The sequence below is a fragment of the Anastrepha obliqua genome, chromosome 3 (genome assembly GCF_027943255.1).
Source record: "Anastrepha obliqua isolate idAnaObli1 chromosome 3, idAnaObli1_1.0, whole genome shotgun sequence".
Lineage (NCBI taxonomy): Eukaryota > Metazoa > Arthropoda > Insecta > Diptera > Tephritidae > Anastrepha > Anastrepha obliqua.
Window position 1 is genome coordinate 9,054,664 of NC_072894.1, and position 23,166 is coordinate 9,077,829.

At 34.6% G+C, this 23,166-nt stretch overlaps 1 protein-coding gene across 1 annotated transcript; it reads right to left on the reverse strand.

Annotated features, from left to right (window-relative positions):
• Positions 1-1,090: 1,090 nt before the first annotated feature.
• LOC129241480 (uncharacterized) lies at positions 1,091-2,600 on the reverse strand. The gene is made up of 2 exons (XM_054877823.1): positions 2,383-2,600; positions 1,091-2,324 (listed from the first exon to the last, which is right to left on the reverse strand). The coding sequence occupies exons 1-2, from the start codon at positions 2,509-2,511 to the stop codon at positions 1,482-1,484; spliced, it is 972 nt and encodes a 323-aa protein (XP_054733798.1). The 5' UTR covers positions 2,512-2,600; the 3' UTR covers positions 1,091-1,481.
• Positions 2,601-23,166: the final 20,566 nt, after the last annotated feature.

Sequence of the window (23,166 nt, forward strand, 5' to 3'; positions counted from 1 at the left end):
AAAATGAAAATCCAACAATAAAAGAATCACGCAACCCACTTATGAGATAACCAGACAAGGTTAGCCTAGAAGAAATAAACACAGAAGTAAGTCCCTCATAAATATGAAGGGACTCTCTCTCTCCCTCTGCAACTACCCCGCTCTTGCCAGTATGCGATGTCGCTGCCTAACTCTTACTTGACTTGGAATCAAGCTGCACAGTACGGTTTCACCTCATTGGAAATTAGAGAGCGAACTTGAGTCTAAACTAGTGGTATCATAATTAGCCTCCAAACCTAAGTGAGCCCCTCTACACCTCTATGGAAAACGACAACCACCGTCACCTAACTTCAATCCCAAGCAATTTAAGGGGGTCTTCTGGTCTCGAGGCCCTGAAATGAAGGGTTTTTTTGGGGATTGATTGTGACAAATCCTGTGAATATTTAAAAAAAATTTTTTTGGCTTTTAAAAAATGGTTTTGACTTTGAAAAAAATTAACACCCGCGACCTTGAAATGGCGCTGAAGACGTCCACCTCCAAACGAAACAGGTCTCCATTTTGGTCACGGTTTTTCCACCTGGGTAATCAGAAAGCAAAAATTAGATATGCGTTGTCTTCAGAGTTGCCCTGGTTAAGTTTTCCCGTGACAGATTTTTTTTTTTTAATTTTTTTCAGAAGTTATGCAACAATTTGCAAAAAAAATTTTTTTTTGCTCATTTTTTGAACTTTAAAAGGTTATAAAAATGGAATGAAAAAAAATTTCAAAAATCGTACACGGGGAAACTTAGCGGTAAGTTTTCCGAACCTTTTAAGACCAAAACCATTGAAATCGGAGTATAACTACTATGAAAAGTGTGACCAAAATGCTTAAAAAACACGATTTTCGGGGAAACGCGTTTAAAGATAAAGTTTATGATAAAACGGCCGGAGGAGGGTACACTTCGGTGCCCAGAAAAATGTGAAAAAATGCGATTTTCAAAAAATCCTTTCTGTGGCGTATTCTCGTATACACATACAACAAAATTATGCAAAAAAAAAAAAATCGATTTTTTTTTTCGCTGGAGACCAGAAGACCCCCTTAAATAATGTGATCGACAAAAAAAGTATTATTAAGACATTATTTATAAAACATTATTACGCATATTATTTGAAGTGCAGTGCATTTTGCAGCAATGCATCGTTGTTCTACGAAGTCCCTTATAAAATAAAATATTTAATATATAACAAACAAAAACTTAAAAACTTAATTACAAATATGCGAGTAGATGCGGCTTGATAGTTTTATGACGCCTATGTATGACAGATGATTTCTATAAAAAACTTTTTCAAGTAGTAAAAATGCACCGGGAGTTATGCTATTGCCAGCCAAGGAACGTTCACTGTTTGATATTTTACGCACGCAGTGCGTTTTGGGACCTAGCGATATGTCAGGCAATGGAGCACTCGGCTATGTTGGCATCCAAGTCAGCTATATATATATTTATGGCACGCGTGACAGTACTTTATTTAGCAGTCGGCGATTGAGTTGAAGTTATTGATAGAAGTGTAGTAAAATCACAATACGGCGGAGTGCATTCACCATCAGTAAGTACATCTTGTGAAATTGTTGTTGAATCACCCAATTGCATCGACTCAGTATTTACATTAACATAATCCGCTAAATTTGGATGCGAATCTGCGTTTAGTTGTTGCACCATCTCAACGTATTCTCTACCCGCTAGCTCTTCTGTATTTTGTGTGGTGGGTAGCGATGCAGGTTGTGCGTTGTCTGTAGTTGTTCTACTATCCACTACGTTCGTATCGATGCTTTGACTTAATGGTTGCATTTGTGCGACATCAGAAGGTGTCGATTCAACTGTGGTGCCATGCAACTCGGCCATCACAGCGTCCAAGTCGAGAACAGTTGCAGCTATAGCCCGCTCTTCGTTCACTTGGCTTGAAATGGCATCATGGTCTTCGGCGGTGTCTAGAATACTCGAATTACTACTGTATTGCTGTTCTTCCGATTGCCAGTTGTGCTCTTGCTGCTGCTGCCTATCGTATTCCCAAACTTCTAGTCGCATCAAATTTTCTTTTTTCCTTTCACACCATTCCTTTTCTCGGTGTTTACGTATTTCATCGTCACTATATAGACACACATTTTTATGCCGCTGCACAGCTTTTACTAAAAGTTTTTGGGTTTTCTCCTGTGTCCATCTTTGTATGCGCCCTTGGCGCGTAAATTGATCAACAAAGTCTTGTACTGGATTCCAACGATACATTAACACACGACAAGGCAAGCGCAAACATAACTCTTTTAAGCTGTCCTCATCAATTTCCCGTTCCAAATCTTCACGCGTGGGTATCTGTTGTTATATTTAGTTATTTAGGCAACATCAGTAAATTCGCCGAAAATATACTCACAAAATCCTCGACGAACATTTTATATAAACCTGGATTTTGTTTCCTTGTTTCCTCGGATATGCCGTACTCCTCGTATACTTTTTGGACCGTGAGGTCCTCCAGTCGAAAAAGCATATTTTTTGGATCCATTGAAAGATTTAACGACTTTTTTTAGATGGAACCTCTAAAAAATAGCAAACAAATACAAAAATAGAAAACAAACACTTCAACAAGGCGAATCGAATTCGCTTTGACTGCAAAAGGGCAATTGAACTTTATGATTTATTTTAAGGCTTGCCACATTTTATGAAGTATCAATTTTAACACAAATTTTGATTGTCATTGTTTAATCCGTATACTTATGTCCACGAACTCAATACACAATATTACGCAAGTTGGAACGAATATTAAATTGTATTTTCTAGCAGTGACGTCAGTTTCTGTTGTTGGTGAAAAATAAGAAAACAGCAGTGATTTCTTACGCACGAATAAACATATGTATGTAGAATATGCGAAACACTGATTTCAAATCGATATATGTGCTGAATTATACTTCAATTTATGTACACTCACGCTGCAAAAAACTACCTCTGAATAGCAAACGAACCAACACCAAAACTGTAAACAAATGAGGAATTGTGAACAGTAGGGAAACACTAAGAACGTGACGTAAGAAAGTGACGTCATGTATTTTTTCCTTAATTCGTTTGTGTTTAGCTAAAAACTTTGAATGGCTAAATGTAAATTTAAGCCTGTACCAAGTGGTACAGTTAATTTTGAGAATTTGTTAATTTTTAATAGTTGATGAACTTCAAGCCCTGCTCTTATATAATCTATTAAGCTTTTTATTTTTTATAAGTTTAATTATTAATAATAATAGTAATAATAGCAGCCATGAGGTGAACAAAAATTGCAGCGATAGACCCCACATCTACACCTTCTCTATATTATGTCAAAAAAAATCTCTGTTAAAACAGAACTGCCAGGTGGACACCGCACTTCTACTGTTGAAACATAACTGTCTTACCAAGTTGCATGCCGTCACATAAACAGTCTTGACATAAACAATAATTTCGTAGTTCAACTTTAATTTTATAGCACCATTTCCATTAAAAACAAAAAATTTTTACGTTTTTGCGAATATTGTGTTCTCCTTACCTTTAAATCTGCCAAATTTCAATTATTGTAGTGCTTTTAATATGCGAATACAGCGATCTGATGTGTTTGATGTTATTTTGAAAATGAAATGCTAAGACAGCTGTTGGCCACTTAAGAAAACGAGGCAAAGTCAAAACAGAACTTGGACAGATATTAAGGCGCATTTATTAGAAGATGTAGAAATGGGGAAAGAAAACTCTGACAGCAAGTATGACCACTAAGAAGAACGAAAAACGTAAATATTTGCATATATATTATTATATATTAGGCAAAAACAGCAAAACTGATAGCAGATCGTTTTTTGTTTTATTTACAATATTTCATTTCGTTTTTTTTTTTTGCATGCTAAAATATCTTGCTTGACCGAGATTATTATTATTATTATTCTAATAAAATATTCTAACGACGGCATATAAATCATATAAATAGAAAATCAAATTGAAGTTAAGCACATCACGAATTATAGTGGTCCTCTGAATAGACTAAAATTCCACCAAATATTTTTAATTTATAGCACATACCCCTCTCAGTGGTTTTTATGGCATTTTAAATAATTAGCCCATTATCCTAGTTTATTTATCAAATTTACGAACTTCAAACAAATTGGAATGAAAATATATAATTTTAAATTTTCACTTAAAAAAATTACATTTATTTTATTTATATACAAATTAAATCTCACCGAACGGTCTCCATCCGGTATCGCTAGGGGCGAAAAGGTCTATGAGTGGCTTATTGCCAACCAGGCTAACCTAACCTTACCTAACCTAAATCTCTCCGAACAATTATTATTTGCATTGTTTGTGTAATCGAGGTTACTAGCACACATTTAGCTCATACTCCGTAAAATTACAAAAGGTGTATTTTATTTATTACTAGCAAACCCCGCCCGTTTCGCTGGGCACACTAAAATGGAATAGATATGGTTTAGAACAGAAAAGATATGGTTTTCATATTATTTATTTCTTTATTCTTTATTCAAGCGCTTTGGCATAAACAATATTTTTTGTTTTTCTATTTGTTTTTGAATAAATATATAATGTTGTTGGCTTCCCAACACGTGAACAGCCAACGTATTGTTGACCATGGGTGAATACTGGTTCTTCTAAATTCATCCCGCATATTTCTAAAGTTTGCCCTTGTGATTTATTGATAGTTATTGCAAATGCTAAACGAATGGGCAGTTGCAATCGCTTGAGTTCAAATGGCAATTCAGGTGGAATCATTGGAATTCTCGGTATTAGAACGTCTTCATTCTTGAATTTGCCAATTAAAGCACTTATCGACAGCTTTCATTTAATGCCCACATTGTACATACACATCCGAAGGTTACCCGGGTCCACGTTTTGACCTATATCTCGAGCCCTATCCACCAATAGACATCCAAACTATACGTAAACCATCTTCAATACCTACTTAACAATGTGTGTAAGTTTGGTTTAATTCGGTGCAAAGACACGGCCGGTTAGCGAACACACACAAAAAGTTGACTTTTTTTTTTTTATATATATTTATTTTATATATAAGATGATGCCTTGAAAGCCAATTTTGAAATGCGTTTCGGTTATAGTTTGATTTTGGAACAGATTTTACGTCTTCTTGGAATGGAATATAAACTTTTGAAATTGTATTGGACATCTTCAAAATGAAATCCATAGCGTTCCGATTATCGTTTGTGTACCTTGAAACTACAACGAAATATTTAGGCATAAAATTTGATTTATAGCATACGTATCTAATATTTAGCTTCCGCTGATTTGACACGTTACCCGGAAAGAGAAAAATTAAATGCGCTTAGACTTAGAAAGTTTACCGACTCTAAGGACAAATAAAATCTTTATTTGTCAGTTCTTTAACTACATAAATAGGTAATAAAAGATCGATAGCTACATTATTTTGTTGCTTAAAATAAAAGAACGCTCTGTAGTTAAATTAAAAAGGTAAATTTTCATCTTATTGCGATTTCGTCAAATGTGCCACAGAAATTTTCTGGTTTTTTATTGGTAGACTTCTTTAATTAAATCAGGTGGTTTAAACAAATTTTATGTAACTGAAAAACAATTTTAACTGGCTGTCGAAAACAGCTAATATGTGGCCCGATAGCAAAGAGTTGTTGCTAATATTGAAAGTACACAATTTAAATGTCCAGAAAACCTAAATTTATAATATTCTAATCTTCTTTCTAAAACCAACCCTTCAAACAAAAGAGTGAGCCTCGTTTGAGTTTCTTACTGGGATTATAATATTTTAATAGCTTTACCTCATGCTTTTTTAACTTTCTGACTACATTTATATGGATTTTCATTAGATTTCATTTGCGACCTGTGCTTAAATAAAGGTTTTGTGAATTTTTGCAACTACAGCTTTAAGATTCCCATTTGTGGAACGCAATACAATCCAATAAGATTCAATGCAGCCCTGGTGCGTGTAACGTCAAAATGGCGATAAATGTCAATACAGCGCAACCTCCAAAAGCGACTTGTAAAAAGAAATTAAAACTGAAAGATTCAAAACAAACCTCGACATTAGCAACCACAATCGGCTATTTAAAAATAAAGAGCTCAATGAGCCAAGAGAAACGTACTCTCCGTAATATCAAAATACATATGTACATACGTGCTGAGTATACCGGTTTTTCATATTTGTTGATTCGTTGCATCAAGCGTTGATGAGAACCGGCATTGACGCCCGTTTGGAACTACAACAACAACAACAACAAAAACCGTTTGGAACTCAGGCATAGCAAGCAAAGGCTTATTAGTGGTAGCTTTTGGAGCTCCCAACAAACAGCTGTGGAATGGAGCGATGATATGAGTTTACGGCCAAGAGCGAGACATTTGTATGTGCGAGCGTCAGCTCCAAACGAAAACAAACGTCTGGTTTGGTTGTGTGGTGTGTGTAGTTGAAGAGGTAGACGACAGCAGCTGAGGCGAACATTTCCAATTCCCTTGTGTTTGAGTCAAGTTGAATCGTTTGTTGAAGAAGGTGGTGTGTTCGCGTGTTTAATTTTCGAATTTTTATTATTAAATTCAGCGCGTATATTTCGATTAATGCAGTAGTACAAAGTGCCCTAAGTGTAATGTAAAACCCATTTTTTTACCCATTTAAATATGTAATTTTTATATAATTTGTTTTAATTGATAACAAATATAGTCGCCAAAGTGAATAGAACGCAGCCGGCTGCAGAACGTATGTATTTTTCGGCGCTTACCTATTTAATACATTAATTTTGTGATTCGCATCGTTGACCCAAACAAGGGCCGCGTTGCTTGGTGCGGTGCGCGTAAAGAGGCGTATGGCACATAGCGTATCGCTGAACGGAGTTCCATCGCTTTTATGACCATAAAAGTGCAAAACGAAACTTAAATTAATAAAAATAGAGCAGCAAATGCGCATATGTTTGAAATACAAAAATAAAGCTGTGCTATATAAACGAAAATATGCACCTACATGAATGCATCAGCTACTTGCAATTCAGTTGTTAAGCTGCCGCCAATGATTTGTCCCTTTCTCATGAAGAAAATTCAACAGCAGCGCTCATTAGCGGAAATTTAAGGTTGGTAAACATTTTAGTGACTTGGTTTTGAATTTTAAAGTTGTTAAAAAAAAACAAAAAACTTTACTTTTCATGCCTAGTAGCTTCGAAGAGTGCAGTTTAAACATACGAATGTAAGCTTGATGTTGCTTTGATATTCACTTCGAGCAAATTCTTATGAATTCTAAGGGGGCATTTTAGTTACAGTGCACTTTCAAGGTGAAGTCCAAAATAAACAAGACTGAGCTAAAATAGAATCGACAGGAGCTTTGTTCTGATAACTTCCGAGTTTATTTATTCAAAATAGTCTCCTGTGGTCTCGATACACTTTTTTCCGCGATCTAAAAGCTTTTCGGAAGAGTGTTTCAAGTCATTGAGCGGAATGTTCTTCCGGATGTCGGTACAAGCCTTTTGGATGGCCTCTACCGACGCAATTTCGAATAGGTAGAAGTCACAGGGAGCCATATCAGGCGAATATGGTGAGTGATTGATGGTTAAAATGCGATTTCTAGTCAAAGAATCAGTCACAAGAGCGGATCCATGAGTTGGTGCATTATCATGCAATAAGCGCCAGCTCTCTCCTTCGCGGTATTCAGGGCGAATTCGTCGATTGCGATGCAACAAACGCTTCAAAACGCCAAGATAGAAAATTGCATTGGTCCCTTGGCGCGAACTCCTTGTGGACAATTCCCTTAGAAACAAATGAGCATCGACTGGATTTTTGATTTTAACAAACCCAATTTTTTGGGTGGTGGCTCGTCTGGGGCCTTCCATTCGTCACTTTGACGCTTAGTTTCAGGTTCATGTTGGAAACACCACGTTTCATCACTAGGTACAACGTTGTAAAGGAAGTTCTCGTCTTTTCTCGCCACTTTAATGTTGAATTCGTCTTTCGTATGTTGAATTCTGAGCAATTTTCGGTCCTCAGTTTTAACTTGTGCGGAATGAAACGTGCACAAACCTTTCGTAAGCCCAAATGATCAGCTAAAATGCGATAAATCGATGTTTTGGAGATATTCAACTCTGATTCCATGAATTTGAACGATGATTTCGGTTCATTTTAGATGAATTTACGACCAATTTCAATGGAGTTTTCCGTGATTACTGATTTTGGGCTGCCCGTATGTTCATTGCCATTTATGTCCTCACAACCATCTCTGAAACGTGCAAACCATTCATGAACTCTGGCACGAGATAGACAATCATCGCCATACATTTTTTCATCAATTCAAATGTTTCAGTAAACGTTTTACCGATTAAAAAAAAAATTTAATATAAGCTCTCTGTTCGAAACTCATTTTTGTACCGTTGACACAAACGTACTGACACTTTAGACGCATTAACTTCGCTTCCACTGAACCGAATGTCACCAAGCTTTCACTGGGAGTCAGCTAGGGATGTAACTTCCAACACACTAACTCATTAAAAGGATGGCGCCATCAAAAACATTTTTATGACGCCAGTTTTGTTTACTTTGGACTTCACCTTGTATATGCTCTTCGTTTGTCAGTACTTAGTCCAGGTATTATGCTCGTTGCCTCATAATGGCTCATAGCAAGTGCTTTCAGATATCGTAAATACCTCGTAAAAGAATTGGATTTTTGTTATTGTGATAAAAACAACTCAATAACAGATGTGATTGTTTCTTTGTTTATATATCTCCAATTTTCTTAATTTTTGTTGTTGTTTTGTAGCAGCTTACAAAACGCTTGCTTTGAGCGTTAAGGTCATCAGTTTTCGCCATCAAAATCATCTATCGTAAAAGTAATTATTAAATATATTAATATAATATAAAATAGTTTTACAAATAAAGCCTCAATGTACTCATTCACTTGTAAGCTGTAGTAATTGTGAGCTCAAAATAATGTTTGCTTAGTATTTAGTTCACCGAATCTTATTTTTTACCACGGCCAGTAATCGACGATGAACACTTTGCACGAGGTTCTCGAGAGTGTCACTAGGAATCTCTTTCGAAGCGCTGTAAATGCTTTCTTTAAGTCTGTCGACACTTCTTATAGATGGCCTTTCCGGATAGTAAAGTTTTCTTGTCAGGATTCCCCAAAGGTTTTCAATCAGGTTCAAGTGTGGCTTAGCGCTGGCCATACCAATACGGAAGTACCAAAGTCCATTAATAATTTTTTTTGCTAAAGCAGGCGCGCCTCCCTGCTGAAATATGATTTTTTCTTCTTCGGAAATCGTCATAAGCTGAAGCATTTATTCAAACTGTTTGTCTTCGTCAAGCCAGAGCATCCATTCTACCAGACATAAAAGCAATTGCCGATCTGAATCAATTTTTGAATGCTACCCAGACCATCATAAATCCATCTCCTTAAGCTAATTTCAACATTATCTTCTTCTGCTTCTCTTTTCGTAGAACGTGCCAGTAGTGACGATAACCGCCTGAGTTCGATGTTTTCTCCATCGTTGAAGATGACGTGTTTCCGAATAGTTCCTCTTTCCATTAATTTATCGAATGTGTTCTTGTTTTAAAGCAGAAATGCACATTTCATATCAAATTAAGATTTCCAGAAGGTGCTGCGAAGATGCTGCCTTGATGCTGGCGAGTAGCTCTATAAGTTGGGCCACAAAACATGATTTTTGACAATAAATGTCTCATAAAGTATTTGCAAAACGTGCGTTACATAGAAAAGTAAAACAGAACAAACAAATATATTACTTCTGGAAATACCTGAAATACTTTGCTTCTAATAATTAAACCTGAAATTGTGCAAAAGCAATAGACAATAGGTACACACGAATTTAAAGTATGAAAAAAGTTTGCGGGAATAAAACTGGAATGGTGTTGATTAAATTAAAACAAAATATGTAGAAAACAAATTCTTTCGCAATAAGGCCACACATTCCACTCGTGGTTTGCCTATTTTGATTCTCTAACAGCTTCTCCTGTAATATTTTTTTAAAATAATTATTATAATTATTAACGTGACGCATACAACCTTGCTAAGTTTAAAGCAAGTTTCTCCTGCAATTTTGCAATGTGCAAGAAATTTTTCATGCATTTTCAAAGCTCTATAGGCCTATACTGCCTTCAAACGGCCGCTGATTTCTGAGAATTTTGTTTTGTGGCAGAAGATTCTTAATAATTTTGCATTATCAAACAAAAAAAAAGAATAATTAAAAAATATATATATACAATATATAAATAAATGAATATAAATAATAATAACACAAAAAAATATAATTATAAAACATAGCAGCAACAACCAAATTAAAAAAATAATTAAAAATAAATACAATAAATGTAATAAGTAAGTAAATAAATAATTAAAAAAAAGGAAAAATAAATAAATAATTAAAAACAAATTAAAAAAAAAGTAAATAAATAATTGAAAAATAAATAAAAAATAAGATAAAAGTAAAACAAAAGTAAATAAATATTAAAAATATAATAATAACAAAACAAAAAAAAAATAAAAAGTATAATAATAAAACATAACAACAACAAAAAAATTTTAAAAATTATGTAAAAAAATAATTAAAAATAAATAAAATATATGTAATATCAAAGTAAATAAATAATTGAAAATATTGTAAATAAAAAATAAAATAAAAATAAATAAATAATAAAAAACAAATAAAATGAAAGTAAAAAAATAAAAAATAAAATAAAAATAAAACAAAAGTAAATAAATATTAGGGCAACACAACGGATCCAACTTGCGGTCTATGTGGCACTCCGATGCGGGGTCACCCTTAAACCAACCAACCAACCCAACCCATAATAAAACATAACAACAACTAAAAATTAAAAAAATGACGTAAAACAATAATTAAAAATAAATAAAATAAATGTAATATAAAAGTAAATAGAAAATGAAATAAAAAGGAAACATAAAATGAAAATAAATAAATAATTAAAAACAAATTAAATAAAAGTAAATAAATAATTGCAAAATAAATAAACAATAAAATAAAAATAAATAAATAATTAAAAACAAATAAAATGAAAGTAAAAAAAAAAAAAATAAAAAATAAAATAAAAATAAGTTAATCATTAAAAAATACATAAAAATAAAACAAAAGTAAATGAATATTAAAAAAATAATAATAACAAAAAAAAAAAAATAAAACAAAATAATAAATAAATAATTAAAAAGTATAATCAAAGTAAATAAATAATTGAAAAAAAAGAATGAAATCAAAATAAATAAATAATTAAAAACATAACATAAAAGTAAATAAATAGTTAAAATAAAATAATAAAAAATAAACAAAAGAAATAAATAATTAAAAACAAATAGAAGTAAATAATAATTAAAACAAATCAAAATAAATTAATAATTAATAATAAAAATAAATTAATAATTTAGAAAATAAAAAAGAGAAATTCATATTAAAGAAAAAAATTAAAATAAACCAAAAAAAAACAAAAAAAAAAAATAAAAACAAATTAATTAATGTTAAACAAAGTTTAAATAAAACAAACATAAATAAAAATTTAAAAACAAATTAAATAAAAATAAACAAATAATTAAAAAAATAGTAATAAAACAAAACAAAAACAATAATTCAAAAAATAAAATAAAAATAAATGATTAAAAAAAAAATACAAATAAAAAAAATTAAATTAAATACAAAAATGAAAAATTTAAATTAAATAAAAAAAAATTTAATGAAATAAAAAATAAATTATTAAAAAAAATAATAATAGTTAAAAAAATAATAATAACAATAAAAAAAAATAATAATAAAAAAAATTATAAACAAAAAATAAATAAATAAAAAATAAACAAAAAAAATAATTTTTCCGACGTTTTGACATTACAACATGAAAATAAAATTACTAGACAGAGAACTGTAGAACTTTAGTTGGTATACCAACAGGACACTGCCCAGTTGCAGCACACGCTTACAACCGAAATGTAACTCTTAATAACGTTTGCAGTAAATGTAATGAGCCGGGTACAAGAGAAACCGTGGAGCAACTTCTAAGCTACTGTCCGGCTCTCTCGAAAACTAGACTATGCTACCTTAACGCACTCAGCTTTGAAAGGCTAGAGTCTATCCCTGAACTGGAGTTTGAGCGACACCTAAAATTCGGGAACAGTACGCGCATCTTGAGTGATGCATGTTTTCGCTAAATAGGACGCTGATCTGGTAGCGCTTTGAACCAAAATAGTCTCTGTGTGTCTTGGGCCAGCCAGTATAACCTAACCCAACCTACTAGAAAGTTAAATTATTTGAAATGTTATATCATAAAAATATACAATATGTAATCTTGGCAATTAATATTTTTCTAATTGGATTTTCAGACTTCGCACATTTTTTTGGTGGTTATTCTATTCTCAGCTAAAACAATTGAGTAAAGTCAGCTAATAATCATAAGCATTCAATATTGTATGAGTATACCCGTGATGAATGGGCTTTCTTCAATAAATATATGTTAGTATGAATAATTTTGGTTCAGATGTGCGATTTGGCCAATTAATTTGGCTTTCATTTTCGAAGAAGATTTGAAAATACTATTTGCATGAATTTGCATATTTCAATTTTTGCAGACGGTTTGTTTACGTTTTTCTTAGTTACTTTTGCTGTGTTGCTACTTCGACTTAAGATAGGTCGCTTGCCAGTGTAGGTTGGAAGTAATGGGCACATAATAAAAAGTAGAAATTTATGGGGAGAAACTTGACTGAAACTAAAAGTGAATTTAAACGCAAACAAATGAACCTTTAGAAATATGTAAAATACATAGCCGAAGCATTGATATCTTTCAAAAGCATTTCTTTTATTGGAGAATTACGATTTTTTTACAGCTGCTTTTGATCTTAGCCGTCAATTAGAAATGCATTTAAAGCACTAATGAGCTATTCCAAAGTGTAAATAACCTTTAATATCACCATAATGACTTTGTGAAGTCAAATCTAGGGCATAACAAATGGAGTGATTTGAATATCTATGAAGAATACTTGAACTTGAATGTTTTACAGTCATTCAGTTTGATCAATAAAAATATACAAAAGCCATAGAAGGGCTATTACAACATTTGAAGACTTGCCATGGAATGTACATAAATGTAAAATTTTTTCTTTTACATTTTAGGGTATTATGCGCTACAAGAAAGATAAAAAAAAATAATTTATGTGTTGTATAATTCAGCATATCAGTATTGAGTTATGGGTTCGATAATAGATAATAATGCGAAACGAGCCGGATAATAAGAATAACTGGAGTATCTGCATCGTTGAAAGTAAACTCCAAGTGCCTACCCTGCACTGGTATCAAAATGGCTTGAGAACTACCGAAGGCATGGACGCAGGTACGTAGGCTCAAAGCAGTTTGTGTCGCTGGAGGTTTTGCTAGTATCTTCCCAGCGGAAGTGTATGCTTGGTGTAACAGACAAAAAGTTGGGAAAAAACCTCCAGAATGAGCGAAGTACTATTCTAAGCGATGTTCTACCTCCACTAAGGGCTTCGTCATCCTTTGAGATCAAGTTCTCAGTAGTCCTTCAGGGCATAGAGAAATGCACAAACGGTTTATACAAACTCCAGAACATAGCGGAATGCCTGGGAGCGAAGTAGTGGTGTATTAGCTAGAGAGGTTACGGAATCGTTACTAATAGAATCTGAGTAATTTGTACTCATGGGGCAACATAGCTAAGGCTACTAGACGTAAGCTGGTACTAATTAATCCTTATTGGGAGAGTGTAACTAAAAAGCGATTTAAGCATCTAATAAACCTCTCTAAAGTGAAATTGAGAATGCTGAAGTTTATTCTTATAGGTCACTGCAGATTGCGCAGCCACCTGCACAGACTCGGGATAAGATGAACCGACTCCTGTCGTGTTTGCGACCAATCATCGGTCTGGTACGGCCAGAAGAAAAACAAATATGTACACTCAGTCCAACTCAACACCTCCATCCTAGATTAATTGAAGAACTGGGTATGGATGAGATACTTTGATGAGTAGAGGTCACAAAAGATCTAAAACACATTTTTATCTAATGAGCTACTGTTAACAAATAACGCCATGCATATTTTTCACAGCATAAAAGAAACGTTGGTGATCACGTTCCTACGACTGTCGGGTCTACGTTACTGGAACTACCCACCCAGACAGCATCCCCTACCAATTTATAGGGAATGTTTTATGATGCTGCAATAACAACACCAAGTTGATGCTTATTTCTAAATTTTAGAGCTCTGAAGCCTCGGATTCTTCTATTGTATTGCTAAGTAAAGAAGGGTTTCTTCTTCTTCTTAATTGGCGCTATAACCACTTACGCGATTTTGGCCAAGTTTAACAAAGCGCGCCAGTCGTTTCTTTCTCGTGCTAACCGGCGCCAGTTGGACACACCAAGAGAAGCCATGTCCTTCTCCACCTGATCTTTCCAACGCAGAGGAGGCCTCTACTACTACCACCAGAATCTTTCACTCAAACACTCCAAGCGTCGCTTCATCGGATGTTGTCATCGTACAAGCTTCTGGGCCATACGTTAGGACGGGCATGATGAGAGTCTTGTAGAGTGTTAGTTTTGTTCGTCGAGAGAGGACTTTACTGCTCAGTTGCCTACTTAGTCCAAAGGAGCACTGGTTGGCAAGAGAAATTCCGCGTTGGATTTCAAGGCCGATATTGTTATCGGTGTTAATGCTGATTCCTAAATACACCAAGTCTTTTACAACCTCGAAATTATAATTGTCAACAGTGACATGGGGGCCGATACGCGAGTGCGCCGACTGCTTGTTTGAAGACAGGAGGTACTTCGTTTTGTCCTCGTTCACCACCAGACCCATTCGCTTTGCCTCTTTATCCAGTTTGGAGAAGGCAGAACTAACGGCGCGGTTTGTTAAGAGAAGAGTTTACTCAAACATATACTTATCTTTGAATATTTTAAGTCCATCAAGGCATTACCTTGGTTGTTAAAGGTTCTCTAATATCTAAGTATTTGTTTTTGTCCACGGGACATTGAATTGAATATAATTTTTCTGATCTGAACAGATTTTACCAAAATCACTGTGGAATTCCTCGAACGCGATGGATATATATATTTATTATATAATGTTTCAATACCCCTTTCGTGTTTTTGTTAAACCCCTCTGCTTTGTTCGTTCATGGCCCATAGAATCTGGAATAAACATTTATGATGCCATCAACCTTCTTCGTAGATCCGCGCTTCCTCGTTTTTCGGAGAATCGCTATGTTTCGGGATTCAACCTAGATTGACATGATACCAATAAAGGAGCATCTTTGACTTTCTGATGCAAAATTTGTGTTGATCTTTGCACTAGTCCGTTAGTAGACAACTAAAACTTCTTTGGGGAGAAGACATAGAAGTTAATCTCGTCATCGAAATGAAATTTAATACTTGGACAGTAACAAAAAATATTAAAAGTCTCATGCTTAGATAGCTCACAAATACGAGATCGTGCTGCTTGACCTTGGGCGATATTTATTCCTAAATATTTTTTGCATATACAGTAGATTCTGTTTTTATGCGGTAAATACGTTCCGCAAGAAACAGCATAAAAAAACAGCATAAAAAAAGCTACCAGTTCTATAGTAAAACTATAGATACGTTTCAAAAGTGCTAAGAACCGCATAAATCCGAAATAATGTAATAAAATCGCATAAAAAAGGGCACTAGTCCCATATTATAACTATAGATACGTTCCATAGACCGCATGAATCTGAAATAATTAAATAAAATCGCATAAACAAAATATTGAAAATTATATCTTTATTTAAGAAACGTCAGAATCGAAAAATAGATTTACGTCAGAAATAGAATCAGACAATACCCACATGTTGCGCATTCGTTTAGGATTTGGCGTAAAATCACTTTCGTCACTTGAGGAAATGTACACGTCTGATCTGAATGGTGATGCAGGCGGTTCCATACTTGTAGGGTTAGCATTTCTGATGTAATCTGTGATGAGTTTTTGCTTAGCTGGTTTAGAATCTTGTTTATATGTACAATTCCCGATAGGTCGACATGCATTTTTTAATTTAAAACAATTCACTATTTCAAAACCGCATAAAAAAAAGCCGCATAAAAACAGAACCTACTGTACAGTGAAATCTCTTATAGGCGGACACTCACCGTCAGAAAACTTTTGGCCACCCAAGAGAGGTGTTCGCTCAAGAGAGGCAAAAACGTTCCAATACCTACTAAGTGCGCGACATATCGTAGTCCCTTACCGCACCCCGTAGAGAACACAAAATTGGGCAAAACTTATCCCGTAGAGAACAACTGCGTTCTTTTAGTTACATATTTACACAATACATCGGTTTGTGTGTGTATGTGTTTGGTTGTATCTAAACAATGTTCCCATTGATATTTTTGCTTACACACTTTTTCACACATCCACTTTTTCACGTTCCGAGTCTCACGGCATGTATACCCCGCGGACAGTGCCCCATGCGGATGCCCACGAAATTTGAGAGATGAGATTTTGTCATCCTCAGAATATCCCTCGAACGCCTTCTATCTAAACGTGGCCAGAAGAACTTCGCGACCTTACACGTTCGTGTACTTGCCCAGAGCTCGCTGAGTTAGTGCAAAAGCCCATCCTTCCAGGAGTAGAGCGCAGGTTGCCAAGAAGATCCCGATCCTCTCCTTTCGTGGGCACACTACCTCACAGGTCCCTTGTCTGGCCAGCACGTCGGCTTCGTAGTTTTCAGTAATGTAACTGTGACCAGGTACCCAAATTATCTTTATATCGAAGAATTCTGATCGAGAGAGAGCCCAGGCATTCCCTGATCAGTTTCGAATGCACCATAATAGAGCCTAGGGCTTTAATTGCCGCTGGGCTATCGGAGTAAATATTTACCTTCTTAACAGTTATTACGCAAGTAAGTAGCCAGTCAGCTGCTTCTTTAATTGCGGCCACTTCTGCTTGGAGCACACTGCAGTGATCCGGTGGCCTGAATTTGAGTTTGATGGGGAGCTCTTTACAGAATACTTTTCCTCCAACCCTACCGCCGAGCTTCGAGCCATTCGTGAACAGGTTAACTAGACCCTGTCCCGAAGTGTTGCTCCGGTCCACTTCTCCCTTGATGGAATATGGGTGGAGCAAGTTCCGCTTGGACTAAGCGAGGGCACACACTGATCCTTCGACGACGGGTGAACTCAAAGTTTCTGAGGATGCTTGAGTGCCCATATGTGAGATTGAGCTTACAGCCCAAACCCCTCAGTCTGATTGCGGTACGTGCAGCGGCAATTCTGCCTGCGGTGTCTATAGGTACCACATTTAACATTACATTAAGCGCCAGGGTAGGAGTAGTTCGAAGCGCCCCACTGATTCCAATGAGTGCAGACCTTTGTTATTTGTAAGTTATTTTAACAACAGTTAAAATTTTTCCAAGTTTATTTTGTAAATGATTGCGAAATGTACTGTTTGGCAACACTGTGTGGTGAGAGAGCAATCAGCTGATACGGTTCTACGGGAATTTTCAAAAATCCTGCGCTAAAATCTGCTATACTACGATACGCAAGGGAAGTAATTTTTCATTTACATGGGGCTCTCATTAGTTTGATCGTAACAGCTGACAGGGGACTGCGTTTACGTCGGTGACTGTTTGCAGCATAAGACTTGTTATAGGAAAAAATGTCCGCTAAGGGAACTGACCATTTTATAGGGATGCCCGTTGTGACGGTTACATTGTAATGTTTTTTCCTAGTTCTAAACATTGAATTTATTTTTTATATTTTAACACTTCGTTCAGTTCGGCCTTTTCAAATTTCGGTGCCAAGTCCCCTGGGTACCCAAAAACCCATACACATCTTTAGTGCTATTGATTACAGGCAAAACCGACTACTTTGAGCGCTGCTCCTGCATTTTCCAATGTTATTTGCTTATTTCTAATTTCCTTCGCATCAGTTTGAATGTGCATTGACCTAAAAAAACTCAGTGTAAATAAAACAACAAAATCAAAATAAATAATCATTCAAGTTAGTCTATCCCTGGTTTACATTATAACTACTAGAAACAAACATCACTGAAAAGCGTACGAAGCAGCGCGCCAAATAAAGATCGAAAACGATAACATTCAATATGTATCTGTATGAATGGATGTATATGTGTGTGTGAGACTGTTTACATATACACACACATATAAACATGCATGCATATACACTCAGAAAACGTGACTTCATTCAGTAATTAAACTACACAAAGTCACTTACAATAGCAACAAAAAAATGCAGTACAGATGTTCTCGATGCTGGCCACAGAACTGAGAAAAAATACATGGCAGCGCCAAAAAGTCAGCCATAAAAATGAAAAATAGAAAAATAAACACGTAAATACATACGTATATAGAAAATAAGCATAAAGGTAAGCGAGGAAACAACTAATCTTTTTCTAATAATGGACTATGTTTAAGTTCGTGCGGTTTTTTTTTCGAAATTTGAAACTTTATTGACGTAAACTGGTTACAAATTTAATATTCAAAGTATTGTCCATCGCTTACTACTACTTTTTCCCATCTTTCTGGCAATTCACGGATTCCCTTTGTGAAAAATTCGGTCGGTTTTGCCGCAATCCACGAATCGATCCATTTTTTGACTTCATCGTAATTACGGAAGTGCTGGTCAGCCAGGCCATGTTGCATCGATCGGAAGAGATAGTAATCGGATGGCGCAAGGTCTGGACTATACAGCGGGTGGGGTAGGACATCCCATTTGAGCGTTTCTAAGTATGTTTTGACCACTTGTGCAACATGTGGCCGAGCAACGTCATGTTGCAAAATAACTTTGTCGTGTCTATCGGCGTATTGCGGCCGTTTTTCTCGCAGTGCTCGGCTCAAACGCATCAATTGTCGTCGGTAGACATCCCCCGTAATCGTTTCATTCGGTTTCAGTAGCTCATAATACACAACACCCAGCTGGTCCCACCAGATACACAGCATAACCTTCAGGCCATGAATATTCTGCGCCGACGTCGATGTTGAAGCATGGCCAGGGTATCCATACGTTGCCCGACGTTTTGGATTGTCGTAATGGACCCACTTTTCATCGCCAGTCACAATTCGATGCAAAAAACCCTTTCTTTTGTGCCGTTGAAGCAGTTGTTCGCATGCCATAAAACGGCGTTCAACGTCTCTTGGCTTCAATTCATACGGCACCCAATGGCCTACCTTTCGGATCATTCCCATGGCTTTTAAACGTTTGGAAATGGTTGATTGATCAACTCCCAAAGTTTTTGCAACCTCTTCTTGCGTTTGAGCCGGATCTTGATCGAGCAATTCCTCCAATTCGGTATCCATGAACTTTGGCGGCGCACCCTCGCGTTCTTCGTCTTCCAAGCCAAAATCACCACTTTTAAAGCGTGCAAACCACTTCTGGCACGTTCGCTCAGCTAGAGCATGCTCACCATAAACTTCCACCAAGATACGATGACTTTCGGCTGCTTTTTTCTTCATATTAAAAAATTCCCCGCAAAAACACATTATTTGGCACGAAATTCGACATTTTCAAGTGTGGTAAAAATATTGTTGTTTACGCTTCAAATAAAAAACTTATACTGACGTTTGTGCCTTACGACAGTAGCTCTCCAATGAATGTTTGGAAATGTGGATCGATGGAATAATAATCAAGTTACGCCATCTGTTGTAAAACCGCACGAACTTAAACATAGTCCTATTATATATATGGCTAAAAAAATAAACAGTCTTTGAAGGAAAACACCACTTTTTCGGTGTAAAACTTAAATTACTGCAGTTTGTTAAGGTCTTAAGAATGAAGATAAGTTGTAAAAAAAATGTAAAAAAATATTATGTAATAATCGCAAAAGCTCACCTCTTTTTCACATCATTTGCTATGAGTTTGATTGAATTTACTCTCTAGTTTGTAATGCAGTTAGATGAAATGGCTGACTCTGGCACTCGCCAAGTAGCACTAAAGCGTCGTTTTGTTATCATTTTGAGACCTCCAGTGGGCAGATATCTACAGCCAGCCTGAGGTGTTAATGTAATGGATAAGATTGATGGGGTATAGGTTGGTACACTGCTCCAGGCTATCGAACCCAGATCAGGGAAATATTACCTGCATATCCTTGGAGCCGTCAGTGAGGACAGTGGCACCAGCTTCAGTGCAAATTTTCCCCCTCGTTCCATTAGACGCACCAAACGGTATTTTGTTGTTTTCAATGGATCTAATGACTGTTCTTGAATGGTTTCGAGCTGCTCTTCAGTCCAAATACGGAAATTTCGCTTATTGACATAGCCATTAAGCCAAAAATGGGCCTCATCGCTAATTTGGCCTGAGCACGCGATGAACACTTTTTACAGAGCGTCGATTTCGTAATACAATTCTACGATTTGTAAACTTTGTTGAGGCGTAAGTCTTTCTTTGATGAAATGTCAATGAATACTGAAAAAAATTATGTATTTAGTTTGACAGTAGTCATGTGTGATGAGTCAAAAAACCCCTTTTGTAGAAAGTACCTCTAATCTGATCAGCCTTTACTGTACATATTTTTTGGAAAAAAATTTTGTTTGGAAGAATTTTGTGTTTTTTTTGAAAAATATAGGTACTATATATTTTGGAAAAGTAAAAGAAGCAAAAAATATAATATAGGTACATTATGGAAATATTTGGAACATTTTTTTTTTGAGAATATTTAAAACTTTTTTTTTTTTTGGAAAAATATATTTATGGAAAAGGGAAAAATATATAAATAATAAAGGGTTTTTTGATAAGCGGTGTTATTTTGATTTTCAAAGAAAAATGCAATTTTTTAATATAAATGATCGGATGTTTATTTCATTATAAAGAGGAAGGTAAGCCGTTAATAGTGGAAAATCACATCAAGCAAATGACCACCACGACCACGCTTACAGGACAATATCCTTTTCATGAAAATTTCCATAACCGAATTGCAAAGTGGCTGCCCTATGTCCTCGATAGCCTCACGAATTCCATCTTTGAGGTCTTGAATCGACCCTGGGCTGTTGGCGTAGACCTTCTCTTTCACGTGGTGCAAAAGAAAAAAGTCACAAGGTGTTAAATCACAAGATCTCGGTGGCCAATTGTGATCACCTCTTCGAAAGATAACACGGTCCGGAAACTTTTCCCGTAAAATATCAATGGTTTCGTTGCTTGTGTGACACGTAGCGCCGTCTTGTTGAAAATAAACCTTGTCCAGATCAATACCATTCAATTCCGGCCATAAAAAATCGTTAATCATCTCTCGATAGCGCAATCCATTCACCTGTAACACCTGTTATTGGAAAACCCGTTATATATATGTATATTGGAATAAAACAATTTTTTTTTGGAAAATATTTTGAAAATTGTTGTATTTTTTTTAATAATATATGTATATTTTGGAGAAAGAAAACAAGAAAAAAAAATTAATTTTCAAAAAAAGTTTTATTTGGACAATAATTGGAAAATTTTAAAAAATGTGTTTTACAAAAGGAAAATAATACAAAAAACATATATTTTGGAATAAAACAATTTGGAAAATATTTTTTTGAAGTATTAGGTATCGAAAAGCCGGCACATCACTCAGTGCTTGCTTTGCTTTTCGAAAGTTGTTCGAAAAAAATTTAATTTGAAAAAAAATTTAATTTGGAAAAAAAATTTTTTTTTTATAAAAAATAATATATATTTTCGAAAACTAAAAGAATAAAAAAATACAAATATTTTGGAGAAAACAAAGTTTTTGGAAATATTTGGAATTTTTTTTTCGGGAAAAATATATATTTTGGAAATGTATTGGATGTCGAAAAGCCATACATCACTAAATGCTTGCCATAAAAGCTCTTCTTTTCGAAAATTGTATGAAAAAATTTAATTTGGGGGAAAAAAATTTTCTATAAAAATATAATATATATTTTTGAAAAGTAAAAGAAGAAAAAAATATATATTTTGGAATAAAACAAATTTTTTTTGGAAAATATTTTTTTGAAAAGCCAGCACATCACTAAGTGCTTGCCATAAAAGCTTTGCTCTTCGAAAGTCCACCGAGACGCAAGGCTAGAAAGTTAAAACATATGGGCATTTTCACGGTAACGGACGCGACATTTGTACGCTTTTAAGTGCGTCCAAAACAATGAAGACAAAGTAATATCAATATATATGTTGATATTGTTTTAAAGGGCTGACGGAGTGCTAGATTTTAATATATACGGGAAAGATCTTTTACAAATAAGTACGTAGTTATAAGCAATTATAAAGTGATACGGACGCGACAAAAAATAGAAGTTTTTTTGAGGCGCATTCAGAAATATACAAAATTCAGCAAGTTAAGGATTTTTATATATATACAATATATATGTTAATAAATGCGAACAGATGACTGTTATTCGTAGGTTTATGAAATATGATAATTTTCTCTTCGTTTTTTTTAATTGAGTATAGAAGAAATACGGACGCGACAAAATTTTCCATGAGCTAGGAAATAGAATTTTTTTTCATTATAACACTTCAATTTTATTGAAAATAAAAACTGAAATAATATTACAGTAAAAACGACTTAAAGAATTAAGAAGAAAGTTATTAGTTTTTAGGATGGTCTATTTTAATTATTTTCTTTAATGAATAGGCCGTCCGAGCAACTTCAATACATTTACTGTCGAAATATGAAAACCAATGCATACTTTTAACTCCTTTGATATTTGGAAGATTTTGCCATAACTCTGACAGTTGATTAGAAAAACTATCAATTTGTGTTCCAGAGATATACAAAATTAAAAAAAAAAAATTAATTATTTAAAATTTAAGGTTCGCGGTAACGGACGCGACGAATTTCAAACACCAATAAATTTTATTAATCGTTTTTGTCAAGAGTCAATGGCTACTTTTCTTAAGTGAAATAAGTTATTTGCTTAAAGTCTGAAAGCAATTTATACTTCAACACTTTTTGCACTAATGAGAACAATAAATGCTATTTTTCGGTAACGGACGCGACATACGAAGCAGAAGTAATAAAAAAAAAACTACCGTTATTCGATCTCCACTAAGTCTCTTTGCTTGTTAAACATTATGTTACTATCAGTAGAAGATTTTTAAATTATAAAAACATTATAGTATTGCTTTGAATAAGGGAATATTACAAGGAAAAAAGTTGGTATATTTGGTCAAAAGAGTTAGATTTTTGTAAGTTTTGTATATTCGTTGTATATTTCGGCTCAAAATTAACACGTT

Coding starts and splice junctions, on each gene's coding strand:
- LOC129241480 (XM_054877823.1), bottom strand. CDS start 2,511: ATGGATCCAAAAAATATGCTTTTTCGACTGGAGGACCTCACGGTCCAA. Junction 2,325..2,382: donor AAATGTTCGTCGAGGATTTT/GTGAGTATATTT, acceptor ATATAACAACAG/ATACCCACGCGTGAAGATTT.